Consider the following 21075-nt stretch of genomic DNA (forward strand, 5'->3'; position numbering starts at 1 on the left):
CGCTTATCATTTGAGCTTGATGCAGGAGGGCCAGTCAATAGTCGGCCTGAAAAGCTTGCGGAGAAGTGTCCGGTATTCAATTCGCCTCCTGCAATGGGTCGTAGTAAATTGTGCATTCTACCGCTCATCTTCAGCTTGTTGTCGGGAAGCAGCACAGCATCCGACGAATATCATGGCGGCACGAACAGTTCGTTACAGATGAGAATAGAACCTCAGGCACTCACAACCAGTCTTTCACAAGCAGCAGAGTTTCAACTTCTTGTACGGTAAGAATTGCTCTAGCAGCGAATTTCAATTTGCATAGTTTTTGAAGCTTTTACCATAATTCCCACAGTGGTTGCCCGGACGAAGAACATAACCTCACAATAACTTGGGATGTGGAAGAAGTGCTCAAAATTAGTCCTTCCTCGATTGTAATTCGAGGATGTCGCGATGCCAATTTTAGCATTCAAGTTTCAGCCTCCCAACAGGGAAGATTTATCGTCCGTCCCATAATCATCTCCACTGGTCCACCCATCGCAGACAATGGCCGTCTGTTTGTGCAGCTAAAGGTAGCCAAATATCGTCCACTGATAATAGTATCGATGCTCATTGGATGGACGTACACCGTGTGCTGGACAATCGGAGATTACTTTCAAGCGTGGACCAGCTACAGGCGCAAGAGCGTTGTTGGATTGAGCTTTGACTTCCTGTACCTGAACATCGTGGGCAACTGCTGCTATGCGACATTCAACGTGGTCCTTTTTGCGAGCACATTTATTGAGGTAGGATCATCAAAAGTCGGCTGGTGGGAATGTTTACTCTTCACAGCTTTCATTTAGGCAGAATACTTTAGACGCCATCCGTTCGGTCTCAATCCTGTGGTGGCGAACGATGTGGGATACGCAGTGCACGCGGTGTTTGGAAATCTGGTCCTTATTGCTCAGTGCTACATCTACCACAGCGGTGGCAACATGGTCTCAACCGCTGTGAAGTTACTCATTTCCGGCTACGTAATGATGGTGGCCGTTTTCTGCATCTTGACGATAGAGCAGCAGATGCATTGGCTGGACTTCCTGTACATGCTAAGCTACGTGAAGCTATCTACAAACTTGATCAAATACATCCCCCAAGTGTTCATGAACTATCAACGGAAAAGCACGGAAGGCTTCGCTATCTCCAACCGCTTGCTGGATATGGCCGGTGGTCTGCTGAGCCTGACGCAGATGGTACTTAATAGTTGGAATTACGGTAAGAATAGGGAAGCATTAGAGAGTTACGGCAGAAAGATACCCCCAATGCCTTTATGTTTTCTATTTCCCTACAGATGACTGGCAGTCGATTGTTGGAAGTCCGGTCAAGTTTGGTTTGGGATTCGTTTCCATCTTCTTTGATGTGATATTCATGACGCAGCACTATGTGTGTTACAACAAACGAAAGGAGGAGCTCAAATAAGTCTACTAAAGAAGGCATGTAGCTTCCAAAAAAGACCAGCAAGTTTCATTCTAGCCATGTAGCCATGTAGCTACCTTATCGTATTGGACTTGTTTTATCGCATAATACATATTTGCCCAGACTGCGCGACGGTGATGCTCACTGTCACTAATCTCATCTGACGCGATTTATTCGTAACAAAAGATCTGCTTATCGGCCTTCATCTGAGAGTAGTGGACTGAATCACACTGGCGGTCAGTGATAAACTGACACTCCGGCCAGCTAGGTAGTTTCACAGGTTGCATTCATGGGCGTCCTGTGGTGGTTGGTTTTGGGTTGGGTGGGCGTTGGGACAGCTGCACATAATTTGTCCTTATCTTTCGTGCCGCAATCGGTGGTGGTAACGTTCGGCGAAACTGCAAGCTTTGACATCGAAGCCAAGTAAGTAATAGCGATCGATTTTTTTATGGAAGGATTTTAAGCTTTACTATCTTCGTTCTTCTCTTGTAGTGGATATGTATCTTCGTCCTTTGATTTGCAACTGTACTGGCCACAGGATGAAGCGATGCAGATAGCGTCCAATCAAACCATCCCACTGACAATGGGTTGGAACAATCGCACTGTCTCGCTGTTGATAGAGCCGTTAAAACAAGGCCGCTTCATCGTACAACCGCACATCGAACCAACGGGAGCAGTGGATGACTCCAGGCTGTTTCTACTGATCAAAGTGGCTATGTATAAGCCGCTGATGATCATATCACTGATGGTGGGATGGGCTTACACTGCCTGCTGGTCGGCTGGATACTATCCCCAGATATGGCTGAACTATCGCCGAAAAAGTGTGGTCGGATTGAGTTTTGACTTCCTCTACATAAACATCGTCGGACACATGAGCTACGTTCTGTTCAACGCCTTCCTGTACTGGAACAGCTTCGTGGAGGTTAGTGTTCGAATTTATCGTCTTATATTTCACATCCGGATCAATCAGATTCTTGAACACTCCCCCACAGGACGAATATTACAGAAGACATCCGTTCGGGTTGAATCCGGTGATTGGGAATGATATCGGATTTGCTGTACATGCAGTGTTCGGTACAGGGTTTACCATATTCCAGTGCCGCATATACGAAACGGGTGGCAACAGTGTGTCCAACCCGGCGAAGGGGATCATTGCCACCTACCTCCTGATCATCATCACTACGATGGCCTGTGCTGTGGTGGATAAAATACACTGGTTGGATTTTCTATATGTTTTAAGCTACATCAAGCTGTCCACGACAATGATCAAGTACTTCCCGCAAGCGTACATGAATTACCGGCGCAAGAGCACGGAAGGGTTCGAGATCATGAATCGACTGCTGGACCTTGCCGGCGGCCTATTTAGCATTCTTCAGATGGTAATAAATGCTTGGAACTTTGGTAAGTGATGGATGTTTGTACATCAAAGCAATATGGCTAACGTGTTCCCGGTTTTTTTTTTAGATGATTGGAGATCTATCGGTGGAGATCCCGTCAAGTTTGGATTGGGCATTTTTTCGATACTATTCGATCTTGTGTTCATGTTTCAACATTACATCCTGTACAGGTGTGTATCACTAATTTGTGTAGTGTTGTTCGGACATTTTGTAACAAGCATTTTGTAAATAATTTTTAGGAAAAGAAACGACAATGCTCCTGTGGAGTACCCGATGCTGCCCAAAGCTCCTTGATAGTTTAATTCTGTGAGTAGGACTTGGAAAAAAAATCTTCCTAGTAGTTAGTTTTGGTTACGGATGTGTATAGTAGCTAGTTCTCTGTCTATAGGTATAATCAGGAATCTTGACGGGATCGTCCCTTAACCGTAGGGACTATCGTAGCACTGACATCTCCTAGGAGTAATTGATGAACTACACTGAAGGACACACAGAATATTATTCGATTTTTTTGTTTTTCATGGTATATTTGACAATACTTTACAATACATTGATACATCGCTGGCTTTTCTCATGCAATTTCATTCCCCCCCTTCAGCTCTCTCGCTCTCTGTCCCTCTTCGGTCTCCCTCACTCGTACCCACTTCCCTTTGGCCCTTCGATAAATATTTCCAAGGATCTACAATGCGGGTGGCCCTTTATGCATTCGCTTACGCTTATATACATGTAGAACTATATGACACACCTAAACGGTATATTCTCTATTCGAGCATGATGATTGATTATGAATAATACATGTATTCGACAGCAGTCACTGCGCTCCATCCATCCCCGGGGGGCTCGTCTAATGCTTTTGTGCGAACTTGTGTGTCTACTATTATTGTCAACAACATAGCTCCTGCGTTCCATCTCTTCTTGCTTAGCGCACTTATCGGAGCTCGTGAGCCCGTGACGGTTGTTCTGCCGCTACTAGTTATACTACTACTGCCATTCGATCTAGTGATGCTGATCCATCCCAGAGTCAATAGAAATCAGGCCTATGGAAGCTCCGTTGAAATCATTATCAAGGTGTTTCTTTAAACGACAAAGTCTTTTCGCTATAATTTGAATACGTTTCGGGCCAATGTGTTAGCCTTGCCTTGCAATTTTAAATATTTTAGCAATGATACATATAGGTTGGGATTTTTTCAAATTTGCTTTTACTATAATTTATCAAGCACACAAGAAGAGCATTTAATACGCAATAGATTGCTCCTACAAGGAATGAAGATTCTTTAAAACAAAAGTTTAAGCCAAGCCAGCTCTATTTTATCGGCAGAACATATACTCCAACTTGATTAACATAGTGATATGTGCCTTTCGTTGACCGGAATCGAAAGTATGAAATAAATCTCGTTGTTGCGCTTCCTTGCCGAGCCAATAAAAAATGGATAGGAAAATGTTTGCATTCTTTAAAACTTTTGAACACTATTTCCAGTGTCTGGACCTGTTCTCTTTTTCTTTTTGTTGAATTGTCTAACAATATACACATTCATGCACACCTATAACACTGATTGGCATTATCGAACATGTTTGAGCTGCGTGTCTACCCGCAAGGAACTGTTTCGCTCGTCGAATAAAACAATTATTGATGTGGGAATGTGTTTAAAAACTTCTTTTTTTCTTCACTTTATGGCTTAAATTACGTTGCTTTCAACATATCTCACTTATGACGCACTGCTGCAATCAATTTAAAACTGACGTCAAACAATTTCATCATAATACAATAATTAATTTAAACAAACAAAAAATACACACACACACACAAACAAATACAGTTTAACAGCCTTCACAGAAAGGGATTAAAAAAACACACACACACACAACAAAAAGGATGATTCAAATCCTCTCGCACTGTTCCTTCCTCTGCAGCACTAGCTCACGCCTGGAATGTTGCGTTGCGTTTTTGTTTGGTCGGGTTTAAAAAAACGAAAAACGATGGCAAACTGCTCGTACGATGCGTGTTTGTTTAAACCTGAGCTGGTTTGGTCTTTCCTACGACCATGAGCATTTTCTGGAGGAATCTTGTAAGACCCACTGAAAAGGAGGGATAAGATAGAAATTAGTAAACGGCTTTTGGTGTAGCTAAGGGATAACAAATGGAAGTAATATGGTGCTAAATAGTGTTGTATCGAAGTGCTGATCATGGTGCGAACTTTTGCGATCGTTTTTTGGTGTTTATTTATGCTTTTAATTTTGTGCGCATATTAAAATAGTTCGAAAGAGGTGAACATAGAGAGGGTTTTTGAGAGAAATGAAGAAAATGTTATTAATGGCGCTTTTTGTACAATCCAAATGCCCAAATTGATTGGCTATTTTCAACACCCGAAAATGGATCTTCATTTCCCTCAAAGCATGCAAAAACGAAATCGAAAGAAAACAGAATCATAAGAAAGTCGTTAAAACACACGTTCAAACAGGAAATAGTGTAAAGTGTGATAAGTGTAGTAAACAAAAGAATGGTACAATACTAAAAACGATAAAACAGAAGGAAAAACAAAACTGATAAAAACCTTTTCGCGTTTATTTCTGTTTTGGCCGCACCACCATCATTAACTTTTGTAAACTCTGCGTAAATCCACCTGCGAGAAGACGGTTCCAAAATAGTAGAGAAAAAGAGATAAAAAAGATTCGATAGAAAGAGAGAAACAGAGAAGGTAGGTTTTTAGCAAATGAGGAAAATAATTTCACTATGTAGAATTCTAGAGCCAATTATGTTTAAAATCTGGTTAAAAGGACGGACACGTACACACACTGGGAAAGGGATGAGTTTAAAAAAGCTTCTACCAAAAGCTTGTCATTGGAAAGGGAGCTGGTTGAAGGAGGATTAAGTGGTTCGGGATGGAAATGTCGGAGAACGTTCAAAATAAGCCCAGCACTGGGTTTCGATCCCGCTGCGCGCTTACCCATCGTACGGTTGAACCATTTCGGTTTGTTTCGCCACGCGATAAATATGCAGTAGACAGGAATGCTGGAAAGAATCATAAGACACCCGTAACCCGTCTCGACCGGGCTGGCAATCATCGGGACGACGGTGACGAAGACGGTGGCGATGAGATACAGGATCGGGAAGATGAGATTCACCTTGATCGGACGGTTCAGCTTGGGTTGCTTCCATCGGAGCCACGGAAGACACAGCACAGCCGCACCAATGCTTAGCTACATTCGGAGTGGAGCGAGAAGAAAGTGTCAGTTGAGTGACGTCAGTGGGCGAAAAAAAAAACGGTCGACAACAAATCACTCACCCAAGTTGCAAACCCGACGTAGTTAATTAGCGCAAATATGTCCGATACCGTCAGATAGAGCATGGACAGCAGCGCCATAATCAGCACGGCCGGTGTCGGTGTGAGCCGCTGTATTTGGATCATGGTAAGAATCTCCGGCATCTGACCTTCGCAGGCGCCGGCATAGAAGAGACGGGACGAGGTAAGTAGAATGCCGTTCACCGCTCCAAACGTTGACAGGGCGACAAACACTGGAAGCGAAGCGAAACAAAATCCGGAAATGGAAAACTCTTTCATCGCCCATCGATCCAGCAGCGATGATGCAGCGGAAATGAAGCAAAACTTACCCGGTATCGTCCACGCAAATATGCCAAACACCCGATCGGCGAATGTGACCGCAACCGCTTCCGAGCCGAGCACCTCCTCCGGCGACAGGATGGTGTAGAAGGACACGTTGGTAAACACGTACACGACCGTCACCAGCGTGCAGGAAATTGCGATGGCACGGGGCAAATTCTTCACCGGGTCCTTCAGCTCCTCGATGATGAAGTTCAAATAGTTCCTGGAAGGATTTGTCGAGCGCAATAAGCGGATTAGTGTGTCAGCTTGGCTGATTGTCTTGGGATGTGGGCACGGGTAGCGCAGAATCTAGCTGTTATTACATCTGTCTAGGTTTAGGGCCCCGGCGGACATCATTAGGGAAAACAGCGGCAATAACAATGGCAGCACCCGATATTGGAAGGAGCAGCAAAGAAGGAAGCAACACACTTACCATCCGTTGTAGGCAAACAGCCCCGAGTAGAAGGACAATGCGAGCGATGTTACCTCGGTTTTGGTGTTATCGAAGGTGAAGTATTCCGTGTGGCCTGAAGGCGAAACAAGAAACATAATGCAATCATACACACGACACACAACAGGACTAGGCAGCTGTGCTTTCGTTTGGTTTGGCAATCCGCAAAAAAACAATTATTACAAAAGTGAAACTGACAGCATGTCTGACAGCGGGTTTGTTTCATGTTTGGAAAGGAAGCCATCTTAGACGAGCTTCATCAACGACGCCGGCCGGTCTAGATTTCACCGCTATTATCAAATTTATCGTGCACGTTAAATCGGTCAACACGGTGCACGACGGAACCCGGGCCGGACCGTCAAAAGTCGCAGATCAGAAGCATAAAGTAAATCAGCTTAATTGAATGTGGGCTGCACGACAATCACCGGCTACTGACCGGAGCATGAGCATTCCTGCCCGTTCCAAAACCATGCTGAGATGATCGTTTAATGCGGCTGGTGTGCAGCGGTGAAGATTGCCAGAAGCTCATCCCCAGATTTGTTGGGACAATTTTGGCAATTCGTACTGAATAGATGCATTAAGTTCGTTCTACAAACTGAATGGAAGCTCAGCACTGTTCCCATCCTCTTAATCTCTGGAGCATCTCCACCGGGGGCACGCAGATTGTTGCTAAGGAGTGTGACTGTTTCACGCTGCGACCAGCAGATTGTTACATTGTCGACGGCTTATTACACTGCGATGGTAATATTTCCGGTCCTGACTGAGAGAAAACCGCTGTAAGCCCCCGTAGTAAACAGTTTTACAACTTTAAAATCCTGCCCCTGCGCCCATCAAAACAAACAAATAAATCTCTCATTCCCGCGCCGACCGACGTTACTGTTTCCACGTGTGCCGTCAGTGAAAGTTCGCGAAGTCCGTCCGCTCCATTGTCGTCAACGTGCCTGTGTGTACACACGGCTCCCCGTCATGCCCGTCATCCCCGAGAACACACCGACCAACCCCAACGTGAGCCTGTTTTTGCACCGTAACAGATGCACCTGGCTACCTGATTTATGCTAACCATAGTCGCACACGCTCGCTTGCATAACAGGAATCGGGCGAGAACTGGTGCGGCCGGCATCTCGTCCAGCTTACTTACCGCGGAACAGATAGTAGGCACCCGCACCGATGATGATGAACAGTGCGAGCAGCTTGGCGTAGGTGAAGATGTCCTGCACGGCCGTAGCCCATTTCACGTCCCAACAGTTGATGAACGTCAGCACCACTGTAAAAAATGGGAAGGAAGATTTAGTGTTTAGCGAGTGATACCGGAAGCCGCCACAAAACAACAATCGTCGGGGTGGGATCAACTATAACGCACAGCTACATTTGCATAAACGATCTAAATTCAATATGGACCTATAAATAGGAGATACCCAGAGACTGTAGCTGTTTGTTTCGTTTATAGGAATCGTAAAACAGATTTGTAGCTCCGTTCGTGGGCTGCTCGCACCATCGGAAAGGATAATAAAGGATCAAAATGACGTGGATTACTTACGGATACAGCAGACGGCTAGAAGACGGGCCGCATCTTCCGGCGGCTGACACTCGGGGAAGAACGGCTTCAGTACGTACACGCTGAACGTCAGAGCGACGATGGCCTGCGAACAGGGCCGCACTATCATACATTCGATCCACAGTCGGATGAACGCCAAGAACGGACCGAACGTTTCCATAATGTACGCATAATCTGCCCCGGACTTTTTGATCATGGTGCCCAGCTCGGCATAACAGTAGGCACCAACCTGCGGGAAGAAGGATTGCAAATGTGTTTTATTTCTAACCCGTTTGTCTGCCAGAACATATAGTGCAATTTCGTCTCCATTATTCAATCTCCCGCTAACGGTTTGGCGGACTTTTGTTTTTTCATTACATCAAATCGTGATCGCCTGATCGTTTCTATCTGGCGGGACGTTCTTTTGTACCTCGGCCGGAACGTGAAACCGGTTGTCGGACGGTCGTTAAAAAGTTGTTTTGCATCCCGACCAGCACCTCCCCCCCCCCCCTCCCTCCGCCCCGATAGACCACTTGCCACTACTTACCATCGAAAACAGGCCCGAAATGATCCACACAATCAGCGACATGTTGACGCTGCCGGTGTTGATGAGGACACCGGTCGGCGAGACGAAAATGCCGGATCCAATAATCGAACCGACGATCACAGTGATACCGTTGACGAGTGTCATTTTGGGCTTGAGCACGATGTCGCCACCACCGCCACCGTTCGCTTCATCCTTGGCACTTTTCAGCGAATCCTTTCGCTGCTTCTCGTCCTTCTTAAGCGTTTCATCTTCCATGGTTGACGCCTGGCTAGTGCTCAATCTGCGGAAGACGAAAGGATGTGTGGATGTGAGAAGCGTGCCACGAGCCGCCTCCTCTACGTATCCCACAATCACGCTCATATATCATTACTAATGCTACTACTGTACACTGATTATCGCAATCGTATGCGCACGCGAGGGACTATAATCTTCATCAACAGATCAAACAAAATGTATTACACTGTTGACAAGGGGCTCGACAATTGCTCTGCCCACGAGCACCGGCGTAAATGGGGTGTAATTTGTAAAGTAATTAAAACCAGTCGGCCCACTGCCGAAATAGCAACAGTATCGGGATTGTAAACAACGCCGATCCTTGCTCTTTCGACAATGGTATCGAACTGGTGGTGATGGCGCCTCATTAGCGAAAAAGCTCTGGTCAGGTGTATTGAATAAGGCTCCGATAGTAATGATCCGTACAGGGTGATCATTACGGTGGGCGACAATTTGTTTCCGATTATTACATTATTTTAATTGTAATTGAGAATAGAAGGAGCTTAATCTCTGTGCGAAAAAGTTGGAAATAATGGGACTGAAAAATTGCAGAAAAACAGTTTTTCGTGCCGATTAAATGCAGCAAAAACTGGGGAGAAAATTTAATGCTGAGCTATGCAGTGAAATCTTGCCAAGACAGATATTTTTATTAAAAACTCGCCATCCATGTCTGAGACGACGATGATGAGTGGGTCGTCGACCGACAAGACTCCCAGCTTACCTTAATAGCTACCAATATATTCGTTTTGAGATCAAACTGCTACAAGAAGACTTTATCCATCAACTCAATTTGATGGTAAAGTCCTCAAGATCAGATTTCAAGAACAGGAATTAAGATCTTAACTCCCTGGCTAAAACTTCAAGTTATTAGTTGAAGTTTGTCTCCAACTTGAGATAGCTTTCCCCTTTTCGAAGCATACGTTAAACGATAAATTGAACCATTCAATTCATCAATCTGCTTTCATTTTCATCACACAAAAACCAACTTGTGTTCCATCCAAACGCGATTCACTCATGGACACCTGCCGCTTACTAACTCGTGCACTCAATGACGCTCTTTTATCGCGTAAGAAACATTCAACCAATCAACGTAAAGCCCGAGCTCTTCTCCATGCTCCTTCCGACAGCCGGATCCCGTACTCAATTGTGCTTCCGATGCGAAAAACTTCGTCAATTAAAAGACATCGGCTAATCGGAAACGTGACGAAACACCTTCATACCGCACTTGGCCTGGCCCTACCAAACCACGAACGGCACACGCCTAACCGAAGGGCAAATTTGATGCTCGAGACACATACACACACACACAATATAAACGATAGAGTACGCCGGTTATCCCCGCACGTGTACGAAGAATTTTGTTTAAACAGCTTTACAACAAACCCGAGTGCGTTAATATGACCTCCTTTAAGACTTGACGTTATTGTTTTGGGACCAGCCGGGACTCACAAACCACACCGAGTACAGGAAAAGCCCACACACGCAACACGAAGACGATTAACGTCACGGTTTTGCGAGGCCGTGCGTAATGCAATGATCGCGCGCACAGTACGGTTTACGTAGGCTTTAAACTTCAACCCGCCCCGAGGTAGGGGAGATGTTTGCTGAATGAATCCTTCCGTCTTGTTTTCTTCAACCAGGACACACAGAATAGGCACAACAAGGGGGAACTTTCAAGGTCAGTTTGTTTTAAGAAAAAGGGGTTCATAAAGATGAAGGGACTGAAGGAAACAGAATTTTATACACATCCTTGCGAAACTGGCAGCACATACCTTCTTCACTCGCAAACTTTTAAAGCACTAATCAGTAGTTAAGCGATTTTAAATTAAACACTTTTTTTTACTTTAAAGAAAAATATTCAATTAGCACTGGCACACCCGGTCACTTGTATCCTGGCAAGCACACACACACACACAGACGCGTAGAAGCGCGCCCGTTCACTGTGGCAGGACTTGTGGCGGGCTTTTCCTTCCACTCCGTTCGACAGTCGACGTTCGAATGCCTGAAACGGCCCGAACGGCCGCATGTGCCTTTTCTAACGCAATTCAAACCGTTCCAACCGGTCACTCACTCGGATCGCATGTTCTGTACGAGTCACTCAGCACGGAGCGACTCGCCGCCGTATGAATGCCTGGCGCGGCAACCCGGTCCATACTTCCTTCACCCGGTCCGGTGGTGTGATAACAAACCCGCTTCTTTCGATCGAGCGCGAGACGCTTTTTTCGTAATCTTCAAAGTTAAAGTTGAGGAGTAGACGTGTGAGTTCTACAGTCTTACTGCCACGCAGCTGGGAAGAGCGACGGAAGGGTTTAGGAATCCGATCGTTGTTTTGTGGATAGTTTTGAATATGCTTTAGAGGAACGAGTTTTGTTTTGGGGATGAATTTTATCTCCCTCGGCTTCGGGGCTCGAGCTTGACATCGAGCGAGTTGAGGGCAGATGGGTGTGTGTTCGCAGGTAATCAAAGCTTAACGGCGGTGCGAAAACGTGTTGAGTCACGTTTTGGGGGCTTTTTTCCTACTCCAGCTCCAAACTCCTCCACCTGCTAATCATATGACCTCTAGGAGGGTTACCGGACGCAGTGTCTGGTTGGTGTGTTTTTAGCATAAGCATTGTATCGTGAAGAAAACGTGCCTTTACAGCGGATCGAATCCATATACCATTCAGCCTGGGCCGGTGTAGTTCTGCTTCAAAAAAGAGCTGAAACAATTAACACTTTCTGCTTCTGGGAATTCCTGGTCCATCGTGAGTTCTCACCATGTTTTAACCTTGGCCAATCGTTTGTGACAGTCAAATTGTGGTTCTGTGCTAGAATGGCACGGAACGCTTATCTTGCGATACCCCCAAAGGGGTAGACAACGCGTATTATCATCTCGGGTGGGATACATCTCGTCCTGTATGTGCACGGACGTCACTGATAAACCTTCCTGGTGCTAAGGTAAATAGTGCTTAAACAAATAAACAGGACTAACTGTTGCACCATTATCTTTTCACTCTGCATTACTGCGACATTGGCGGCCATCTGAGCATCAGCAATTCTGGATGGAATCGATTTTTTTGTTTGCTGCTGCTTTCGCATCTCTCCGGTTATTGGTCTTTACCGCCATGTTTCGCAACGCCCAAACCCCTAAATCCCTTCCCCGCCCATCTCTCGTCACGTGATGACAGTTCGCAATGCGCTGGCAATGAAGTTTGCTAATATATCCATATCCTCAGCCAACAACCTTTCTCGCCTCTCTCTCTCTCTCTCTCCCTAGACCAGAGTGTCCCCGTTCCAGTTTTTTACATCACGTCACATACAACCATCGTCCATAATTGATGAATCTCGAGCACACACTTCAACTGATGGTACAATAATTGATCTCTTTTCCTTCATTTCGCTGTTTGCACAAAGCAGTGTAGAAAGCGTTCGCGTGAAGCTTTAAGGACGGCCCTATCCTAATATCCTAAGAGAGCCTTTAGGAAATGAGATGGTTTTTGATGCGAACGTTTCACAACAACACTTCACTGTATAGCACCACAATTTGCCCCACATTTATGCAAACTACCTAGCAATCAAATCAAAACGCGCCAGAGGATGCTTACCGTTTGCGATTTTCCGACCGAATGACGGCGCTTTCTACGAGCGAGCGATTTTCTGACGTACAACGCTGATGATCTGTGGCCGATGGAAGTGTCCTTGGAAGAGAGATGCGCGGTAGTTGAGGGGCGTCGATGTCCTTACTATGCGAGGGCTACCGGAGACCGGGTGTAGGATAGCGATACCTTTCCTTACGCACATACACGCGTGACGTCTAAAGTAGGAAATCACACAGACAGACACACACACACACTGGGTCCGGTAGAAAGGGCGCATGCTCCATGGAAGCTGTGAAGCGTTCCTCGTGGGAAAGTAACAACGTAGTCACATGGTTCGTTGTGTAGGGCCGGCATAGCAAAAACGGGTCGCAAATCTTTCAAACAACCGGACGACGCGTTACGGTATTGCCACCCATTGCCGGGAATTCTCCGACGTTCACAGTTTGATTGATAACGCCAGAAGGGAATACGTTGCGCTCGTTGCTCACTCACCTCGGGGCACTCACCTCGGCGTCGGAGTTCGTCCATCAATCCGCAACCAGCGATGTGACCTTGTGACGTTAGAATCACTTCCCGAACGTCCTGTGTGTGTGCCCTGCCAACCCTGGATTAGTTTATTCACATCTGCGATCGTCTATTCTCGTACAATCACAATCACAATGGACTTTTTTTATTTTTGCTGTTGCCGTGAAACATCAAACACCAATTATCAGTATTTACAGCGACGTAATTGCTGAAGAATGTCCAGCGAACCGCCGTAATCCGGTCAGCAGGGAAAACATTATCCGTGAACTTTAGCTCGTGCGTCATCTTCACCGTTGGCGCCACGGTGTCTTCCAGCGTTGGGGTAGTTGAATCCACGCTATCCACTGTTTCTCGACGGGAGTTCATTTGATTTGATCTAACCCCATGGCGATGAATTGGATGCACTGTCGTTTGTGTGTGTGTGTGTGTGTGTGGGATTATGCTAGTCACATCATCGATCGATGCACCGATTCCATTACGATGGGGAGGGTGGGGTTTAAATGGCTGATGAAACTCATCCCGTGGCTTGCATCAGGGCCGATTGCAGCCGCAACTATCGCCGCACGGGACCCGCTGAAGAGGGCGAAGAAGGAACCTGAGCGATTGTCAATGTCGCCTGCGGTCATCAACTGCCGGAGCTGGAATGGGATCGGTTGCGGTTTCCAATGTTTTCCTAACGTTTGCTGTTTACTTGCTGGGCGTATTTTCCAACCGTGTGCCACCCAGACACGAAAAGGTAAATAATTGGAAGTGATTGCAAAAATTGACAACTACGACAACTAGCCTTTAATGATGTCTGGAGTTATTTGATTTACCCCTTGCGCTAATGTGGCCCACCACTTCTCCACCGATAAACGGTTCGATGGAAATGTACGTCATCGCGTCCGCACCAAGTACCGCAATTGGATACGTTATGATTATAAAAATTCATTCATTACCAGGCTAGAGTCGATTTATTGCCATCCCCCTGTGACACGATTAACGGTCACGGAACTAAGGTCTATTGCATCACCGCCAGTTACTCGAATCGGAAACTGCATCGAGCGCATATGCATGTGCACGACACTAACGGGATTTACATTGTTTGATGGATTCTTGAATGAGTGAAGATAATAAGCATCTGTCTTTAGACTACCTTTGGCAGATATGATAGAGTCATTTGTACTATGGTCTTTGCATGAAATCGATCTTCGTCTACTAGAACGCGATGTCATGGTTGACGCGCTCGGTACTCTTCATATCGAGAACACTTTTAGCCTCGGGTGGGCCACACTATTGCGCAAAACCGCGGTGGTGATGCTTATTAGCGGTTATTATCCCGACATTGACCGTTGGTTGATCGAATGCTCAAGATCAGTGTGGTGACGGTTGCCGTGAGCACTGAGGTTTTCACTTTCATCCTTGCCCGGACAGCAACGGTAAGGTGCTACGACGGCTTACGGTGCCATTAAATCTGCAGCCACCTCCGCCCCTCCGGCTGGGCCCTGGTGTCTAGTGTCGGCCGGACAGCATGCTTATCAGCTTACCGTATCGCTGTGGTTCTGCTGGGGGTTAGATAGATGCACACAGCCGCCGCCGTCCTGTCGGTTGGTCTTCTATGTCAACAGAGAAAAGCGAAAACTAAGCAGCACCAGCAGTAACCAGAACATAATTATCAGCTGTAATTGTGGTGCAAATTACGCATCAAATTAGCGTTGCTACTTTGCAAGCAAACCAGCGTTAAACACATAAACCGTTGATGAACAAGCTGACGACAACACAGGGCACGACTACATTCTATGTACAGTGGTCTGCCCGTTTGCGATAGAAAGGGAATGTACCGAAACGGGTTTACCGCGAAACGTTTACCATAGCGGATGATCGTTGAGCAAAATGGTCGTTGTCGACGAAGATAATAAGATACTTTGAGCACAAAAATTATCCCCAAAATGTGCTGTGTTCCTTTTTTTAGGAACTCAATCACGTGGAATTTAAAAACGATTATGAAATTTTAAAAATTTGCTGGTGAAAAGTTTCACTGAGTTTCGTCGATGAAATATTTCGTGTGGTTGTTTCAAACTTTCCCAGATCCCATCATTGGAATTTGAAGAATGCTACCTGATTAGCTGAAGATTGTGATGTAGCTTGTGCAACACCCGACACCACAGAGTTTTAGGATTTCCGGAGCTATTTAACTACTTACCAAAATTGAAAAAAATGGTGGAACAATACGGTTTGACTATTCTACTTGAATAAAACAAACCGTTTGAAATATTGTTTTCTCTTTTTATAGAAGTTTTGGATCCCTAGACTTTGTTCTAATTCTAAAATTCACAATCAAAACAAGAAAAAACTCCAAAGACATGACAAAAATATTTAAGTGTTCGATCAACTGTTTGTATTTTCAACGATGCTCTATTCATTGAAGCGTTTTCAATCATCATTCTCTATGCGCCAAAAACTATGCAAGCCGCATTACACCAAGCTCGATTTTCGACATAATCGTCGGGAGAGCGCACAATACGCTCATAAGCTTTCAACCAGTGCTTTTACCAGAAACACTGACGAGCTGCCATTTAGCGTGACCGGTCGGAATGACCACAGTGCGCAGTCGATTACAAACAATACGCAGAAAAGGATAACAACAGACATTCGACAATAACACAGTATTCACGCAATTCCTGCTTCATTCCTGCTTCAAACATTAATTATTTAGAGAGAGAGTTGCTGATTTGTGCTATAAAACTATATTCCAAAGAATCAAAATTTACCAAAACAGGACAAGAAGACGAAGAAGAAAGAATACAAAAAACCGCAGCTGCATCGAAACATAGCAAAGTTGTGCACAACGCTGAAGAATCTGTATACGGTCCGGAAATAAAATTACACCCGTCCACCAACACACTACAGCTGTCGTCACATCGCTCCCAGCAGGAAGAGCAGGCTGGAAATATAAGCGATCTGCACCGAAATAGAGCACGTAAGCGTAAACGATCGTGTTAATGCAGTATTCGTCGCTGCTGGTACTGGCGCAAGCGTTCCATTACCACGCCGACTGCGATCGTGAGCAGTTCACGCGGTAGCTGCGTATTTCCACTGTGTCGGATTGCTGCACACATGTGTTTTATCCATCGTCCACTGTTGCTGACCGTCGTGAGTGTTGAGTGAAAAAGGTGGAAATTCTCCATCCGTACAGCAGGAAGCCGAGAGCGAGTGCTGAAAGAATCGAACGGATAAGGATATCCGCACCAGAGCGTGCGGCGGTGCCACAGGATGGCGCCTTCGTTCACCAAATATTGGTGGGCAGTTCTGGTAATCCTGTCGCTGGACTGGCTATCATCTTCTGCAGCCGATAATGGTAAGTTGCTTTGTCGCTTTATTTGGTGTGATTTTTTTAGTACACGAGCTAGACGGGAATTGTGTCCGCGTCGTCGCGGGTCAACTGATAAGCGCGGCAACAAAGTCAGAAAGGTTGCCGCTTGCCTGTACAATCTCTCCAGTAAGGTTCGTCGTGCGATCGTTCGCTTCCGGGGACCGACAACCGGCTGCTGCGTGTGTCGATGATGCAAGATAATTTATTTAAGAAACGGAACGACCACAAGCGCACATGCTAGAGGAAGTTTAAGATGTTCTGCTCCTTCGCCCTGCTATCCCACCCCACCAATGTGACTGTCAGCCAGTCACGTAGCCTTTCCACGGCTCATGCTGTGACCCCACTGCGGGTGAGATCATTTAGTGAGCAACGCCTACTACCACCGTCGAATGTGTTAAACAAAGCAGATGATCGTCGGCGCATTTTCATTTGCCGCCGGGTGATGAAGGCACGCCGTACGTCCCCGCGTTCATTCCATCCGCTTCTCCACGATCGGCATAAACTAAATTACAGATGTGTGCACCAGCCACCAGAGGATACGATGCAACAGACAATGTTTATGCCGTAATGGAAAAACCGGCACATGAAGCGTAACCAGCCGCCTCGCATTGCTTTCATTAGCTGCGTGTCTGGTGAGGGAATTGAGGAATATGTATCCAGTGCCTTCTGAATTCCTGCTTCAATCTGAAGTACGTCTTGCCGACGTTGATGTCGTGGCAATGCTTTGGGTTCATATTTCAAACCGCACTCGTAAGCAATTTTATCGCATGTAATTGCTTTTGAAGGAATGAGGAACAACAGTACAATAAGTAGTCTTTTTTCACATTATTTTTATTGAATCTAACGCATAAAAGAAAACAGCTGGTGCTATTGAAATAGAGCAATTTGCAATAAGTTTATGATGATTTATTTTCATTTGCATCGTACTCTTTTGATTGCTTGATTGCCTTTTGATTATACCCTCGATTTTTAGGCGAGATTAAGGTATATTAGGTGCGCAACTAAGTAATGACTCGTTTTTTTGGAAGCTGTAAAATATTTTATAGTTGTTTATAGTTGTAGGCTAGGCCTTTTTGGAAGCTCATAAAATTTGGAATCTTTTGCTAAAAAGGGGTTTCCGATTTGTAGAACTATGGAACAATCAGACCATGTGTTATCGAACTGTGCAGCTGCTCATCAAATGCTGCAAATGTCTGAGCGGCTGTACTGCACTTTTAGCATAAAATGATTATCCAGTTACGTATATAATCAAGGCAAGGAAGCCATAGCAAAGAATTTAAATTTATCATTTTAACTATGTATGGTAACTATACAAATTCGACAGTAAGACAATGTGGAGCCAATCATTGTTGCGTTCTGTCTTGGTTTTCTGCTCGATGTCGTGTGGTTCAACCGAGTTCGATCCTAGTTCGCCAATTATAGTATTCTTCTATTGCAACAACTCAAAGTTAAGGAAGGAATGGCAGAACATGAGGATCACTTACCGTTTTGTATGGTTTATGGATAAAAGTCGTCGTCCAGCACTAACTTCTTCTAGTGCTTCTCCTTCTGCTACAAAGCTAATAAACTCACTCCACTCCAATTCCAGCAACTTCCAAAGAACCGATCATTTTCACCGTGGCGAGCAACGCAACGGAGGGCTATGTGCGCTATCTCCGATCGGCGAAACACTACGGCCTCACCGTGACGACACTCGGCATGGGCAAACCGTGGCTCGGCGGGAACATGAAATCGGTCGGTGGAGGGTACAAGATTAATTTACTCCGCGAAGCGCTCAAACCGTACCGCGCGGAGAAAGATCGCCTGGTGCTGTTTACCGACAGCTACGACGTGCTGTTCCTGGCACCGTGGGCCAAGATCCAGGAAAAGTTTGCCACCTTCGATGCGTCGATCGTGTTCGGAGCGGAGGGATTTTGCTGGCCGGATGAATCGCTGAAAAGTGCCTATCCTTCGCTTGAAGGGCGTGGAATGCGGTTTTTGAATTCGGGTCTGTTTATGGGGTACGCGGACAAGCTGTACAAGCTGCTGAAGACACCGTCAAAGGACACGGAAGACGATCAACTGTACTACACAAAGGCGTACCTGGACGAGGAGCTGCGCCAGGAGCTTAACATTAAGCTCGATCATACGGCCACCTTGTTCCAGAACCTGAATGGTGTGGAAGAGCAGGTTGTGCTGTCGCTTGAGCCGACGGAGAAGGAAGCTACGCTGACAAACTCCGAGTACAACACAAAACCAGCGATCGTACACGGTAACGGGCCTAGCAAGTTGACGCTCAACAGTTACGCCAACTATCTTGCCGGAGCGTTTGTTGATGGTGAGTGCCAAACGGTGCAAGAAGATCGAGTAACGCTCGAGAAAGATGGCCCGCTGCCGCTCGTAACGATGGCACTGTACGTGGAGAAACCGACGCCCTTCCTGGAGGAATGGTTCGGAACGATTGCGAAACTCAACTATCCGGCCGATCGGTTGGATGTGCTGGTACACTCGAACGTAGCGTACCATGCGGCGACCGTAAAAGCATTCGTCGATCGACACGAGGGACACTATCGGTCGCTGAAGGTGATCGAGCACGATGCAGACTTTACGGAAACGGCCGCCCGGAACTTTGCCGCGAAGCACTGTGAGCAGCGCGGATGTGACTATCTGTTCGTCGTCGATTCGGAAGGACATTTGGATGATGCGAATGTGCTGCGATCGCTGATAGAGGCGAATCGGAACGTGATCGCACCGGTTCTGACACGTCCGGAGAAAGTGTGGAGCAACTTCTGGGGAGCTCTCAGTGGGCAAGGGTTCTATGCCCGCTCGAACGATTACATGGACATTGTGAGCCGCAAACTGCTCGGGCTGTGGAATGTTCCGTTCATCTCGATCGTGTACTTGGTGAAGCGTGCCATACTGCCCGATTTGAGCTACGAGCTGCAGGAAACCGATCCGGACATGGCCATGTGTTGGCACTTCCGCTCGAAGGGCATTTTTATGCACGTGATCAATACGGAGCAGTATGGGCATCTGATCGATACGGAGTATTTCGACATGACGCGCACCCATCCGGACTTTTACCAGCTGTTTAACAACCGCCACGATTGGGAGCAACGGTATCTGGCGCCGGCGTACAAGCAGCAGCTCGAGGACACCTTCGTACCACAGCAACCGTGTCCGGATGTTTATTGGTTTGCGCTCGGGTCGGACCGCTTTTGCGATGAGTTGCGCGATATCGTAGAAGCCTTCGGCGAGTGGTCGGACGGATCGCATACGGACAAGCGTTTGCAGGGCGGCTATGAGGCCGTGCCGACGCGTGACATCCACATGAACCAGGTGGGATTGGAGCAGCTGTGGTTGAAGCTGCTGCAGCTGTACGTGCGTCCGCTGCAGGAGAAGGTTTTCGTCGGCTACTTCCACGATGTAAGTGGCCTCAAGAAGAAGGTCGATTTTGGACGATTTAATGGAAAATGGCCCTTTTTTTCTATCGCTCTCTGTTTTGCAGCCACCACGCTCGCTGATGAACTTTGTCGTCCGCTATCGGCCGGATGAGCAACCATCTCTGCGTCCCCATCACGATTCGTCCACGTACACGATAAACGTCGCCCTCAACACGGTTGGCGTTGATTACGAGGGCGGTGGCTGTCGATTCCTGCGCTACAACTGCTCCGTCACCGATACGCGCAAGGGCTGGATGTTGATGCATCCGGGCCGGTTGACCCACTTCCACGAGGGTCTGGTGACGACGAAGGGAACCCGCTACATTATGATTTCGTTCGTCGATCCGTAGAAAGGGATGGGAAGACTGAACGGAACCGGTATGCGCACGACTGCCTTCTTCCTACGTCTGACTCAACTGCAACGCGCACGGAGCCCCGTTTCTTCCATTATAATCTCCTCTTCTATGTGTACTAGAGTCGGTAAGATTGTGTTCATTCTAGGTTTTCATTCTAGCGGGCAAGGGATTCTGCTGTGCCATTAGTGTGTACTGTCGCGCCCGTATGCTCCGGGGTTCGCATACGCATCGAACGTAGATTTTTTAATAATAAAACAAAACGAACAAAATCCAACTAACATACCTTAACGCGGAGTGTGTGTTTCCCTTTGCCCAATTATGCTGTGTGCTTTATGGAAATCAATTTTCCCTATTGATTCTTTGCGCTTTGCTGAAAGAAAGAGCCAGCCGAGCCCCATCACATCATCAGCCTCGAGGTTGCGTAATGTTCCCTCGGGAGGAATCGCACACGGCGCTGCCGCCTGATACGGGTGGGCCAACCTCCAAACACGTGTCCCGCTGTAGGTTGCACTTGCTCAATTTAGAATTCTTGAGCGGTGAGCATGCAAGATAAAAAAAACTCAGGCTTCTATCGAATAAATGTGCCAAACATGTGTTGCTGGTGGTCAAA

At 46.5% G+C, this 21075-nt stretch overlaps 3 protein-coding genes across 15 annotated transcripts; 2 read left to right on the forward strand and 1 right to left on the reverse strand.

Annotated features, from left to right (window-relative positions):
• Nucleotides 1-14: 14 nt before the first annotated feature.
• Nucleotides 15-4793, forward strand: LOC118505222 (cystinosin homolog). 4 transcript variants are annotated; one of them, XM_036040749.1, is made up of 8 exons: nucleotides 44-266; nucleotides 335-1230; nucleotides 1307-1854; nucleotides 1924-2353; nucleotides 2424-2832; nucleotides 2896-2998; nucleotides 3068-3134; nucleotides 3217-4793. In XM_036040749.1, exons 3-7 carry the CDS (start codon nucleotides 1721-1723, stop codon nucleotides 3120-3122), a joined length of 1131 nt encoding a protein of 376 aa, XP_035896642.1. In that variant the 5' UTR covers nucleotides 44-266; nucleotides 335-1230; nucleotides 1307-1720; the 3' UTR covers nucleotides 3123-3134; nucleotides 3217-4793. The 4 variants fall into 4 exon arrangements, with proteins under 4 accessions (XP_035896639.1, XP_035896640.1, XP_035896642.1 ...); XM_036040748.1 differs by having other exon boundaries at nucleotides 3068-4793; XM_036040746.1 differs by lacking the exons at nucleotides 1924-2353; nucleotides 2424-2832; nucleotides 2896-2998; nucleotides 3068-3134; nucleotides 3217-4793 and having other exon boundaries at nucleotides 15-266; nucleotides 314-764; nucleotides 822-1230; nucleotides 1307-1585.
• Nucleotides 3332-12951, reverse strand: LOC118505199 (large neutral amino acids transporter small subunit 1). 10 transcript variants are annotated; one of them, XM_036040678.1, is made up of 10 exons: nucleotides 11005-11245; nucleotides 8960-9239; nucleotides 8416-8662; nucleotides 8017-8142; nucleotides 6861-6954; nucleotides 6436-6650; nucleotides 6110-6339; nucleotides 5771-6023; nucleotides 5378-5446; nucleotides 3332-4901 (listed from the first exon to the last, which is right to left on the reverse strand). In XM_036040678.1, exons 2-9 carry the CDS (start codon nucleotides 9212-9214, stop codon nucleotides 5388-5390), a joined length of 1479 nt encoding a protein of 492 aa, XP_035896571.1. In that variant the 5' UTR covers nucleotides 9215-9239; nucleotides 11005-11245; the 3' UTR covers nucleotides 3332-4901; nucleotides 5378-5387. The 10 variants fall into 10 exon arrangements, with proteins under 10 accessions (XP_035896571.1, XP_035896565.1, XP_035896574.1 ...); XM_036040672.1 differs by lacking the exon at nucleotides 11005-11245 and adding an exon at nucleotides 9419-9591; XM_036040681.1 differs by lacking the exon at nucleotides 11005-11245 and adding an exon at nucleotides 9419-9591 and having other exon boundaries at nucleotides 8960-9294.
• A 2967-nt stretch (nucleotides 12952-15918) lies between these two features.
• On the forward strand, nucleotides 15919-20753 carry LOC118505180 (procollagen-lysine,2-oxoglutarate 5-dioxygenase). The gene is made up of 3 exons (XM_036040633.1): nucleotides 15919-16672; nucleotides 18276-20092; nucleotides 20175-20753. The coding sequence occupies exons 1-3, from the start codon at nucleotides 16588-16590 to the stop codon at nucleotides 20457-20459; spliced, it is 2187 nt and encodes a 728-aa protein (XP_035896526.1). The 5' UTR covers nucleotides 15919-16587; the 3' UTR covers nucleotides 20460-20753.
• Nucleotides 20754-21075: the final 322 nt, after the last annotated feature.

This window comes from Anopheles stephensi, chromosome 2 (assembly GCF_013141755.1).
Source record: "Anopheles stephensi strain Indian chromosome 2, UCI_ANSTEP_V1.0, whole genome shotgun sequence".
Taxonomy (NCBI): Eukaryota; Metazoa; Arthropoda; class Insecta; order Diptera; family Culicidae; genus Anopheles; species Anopheles stephensi.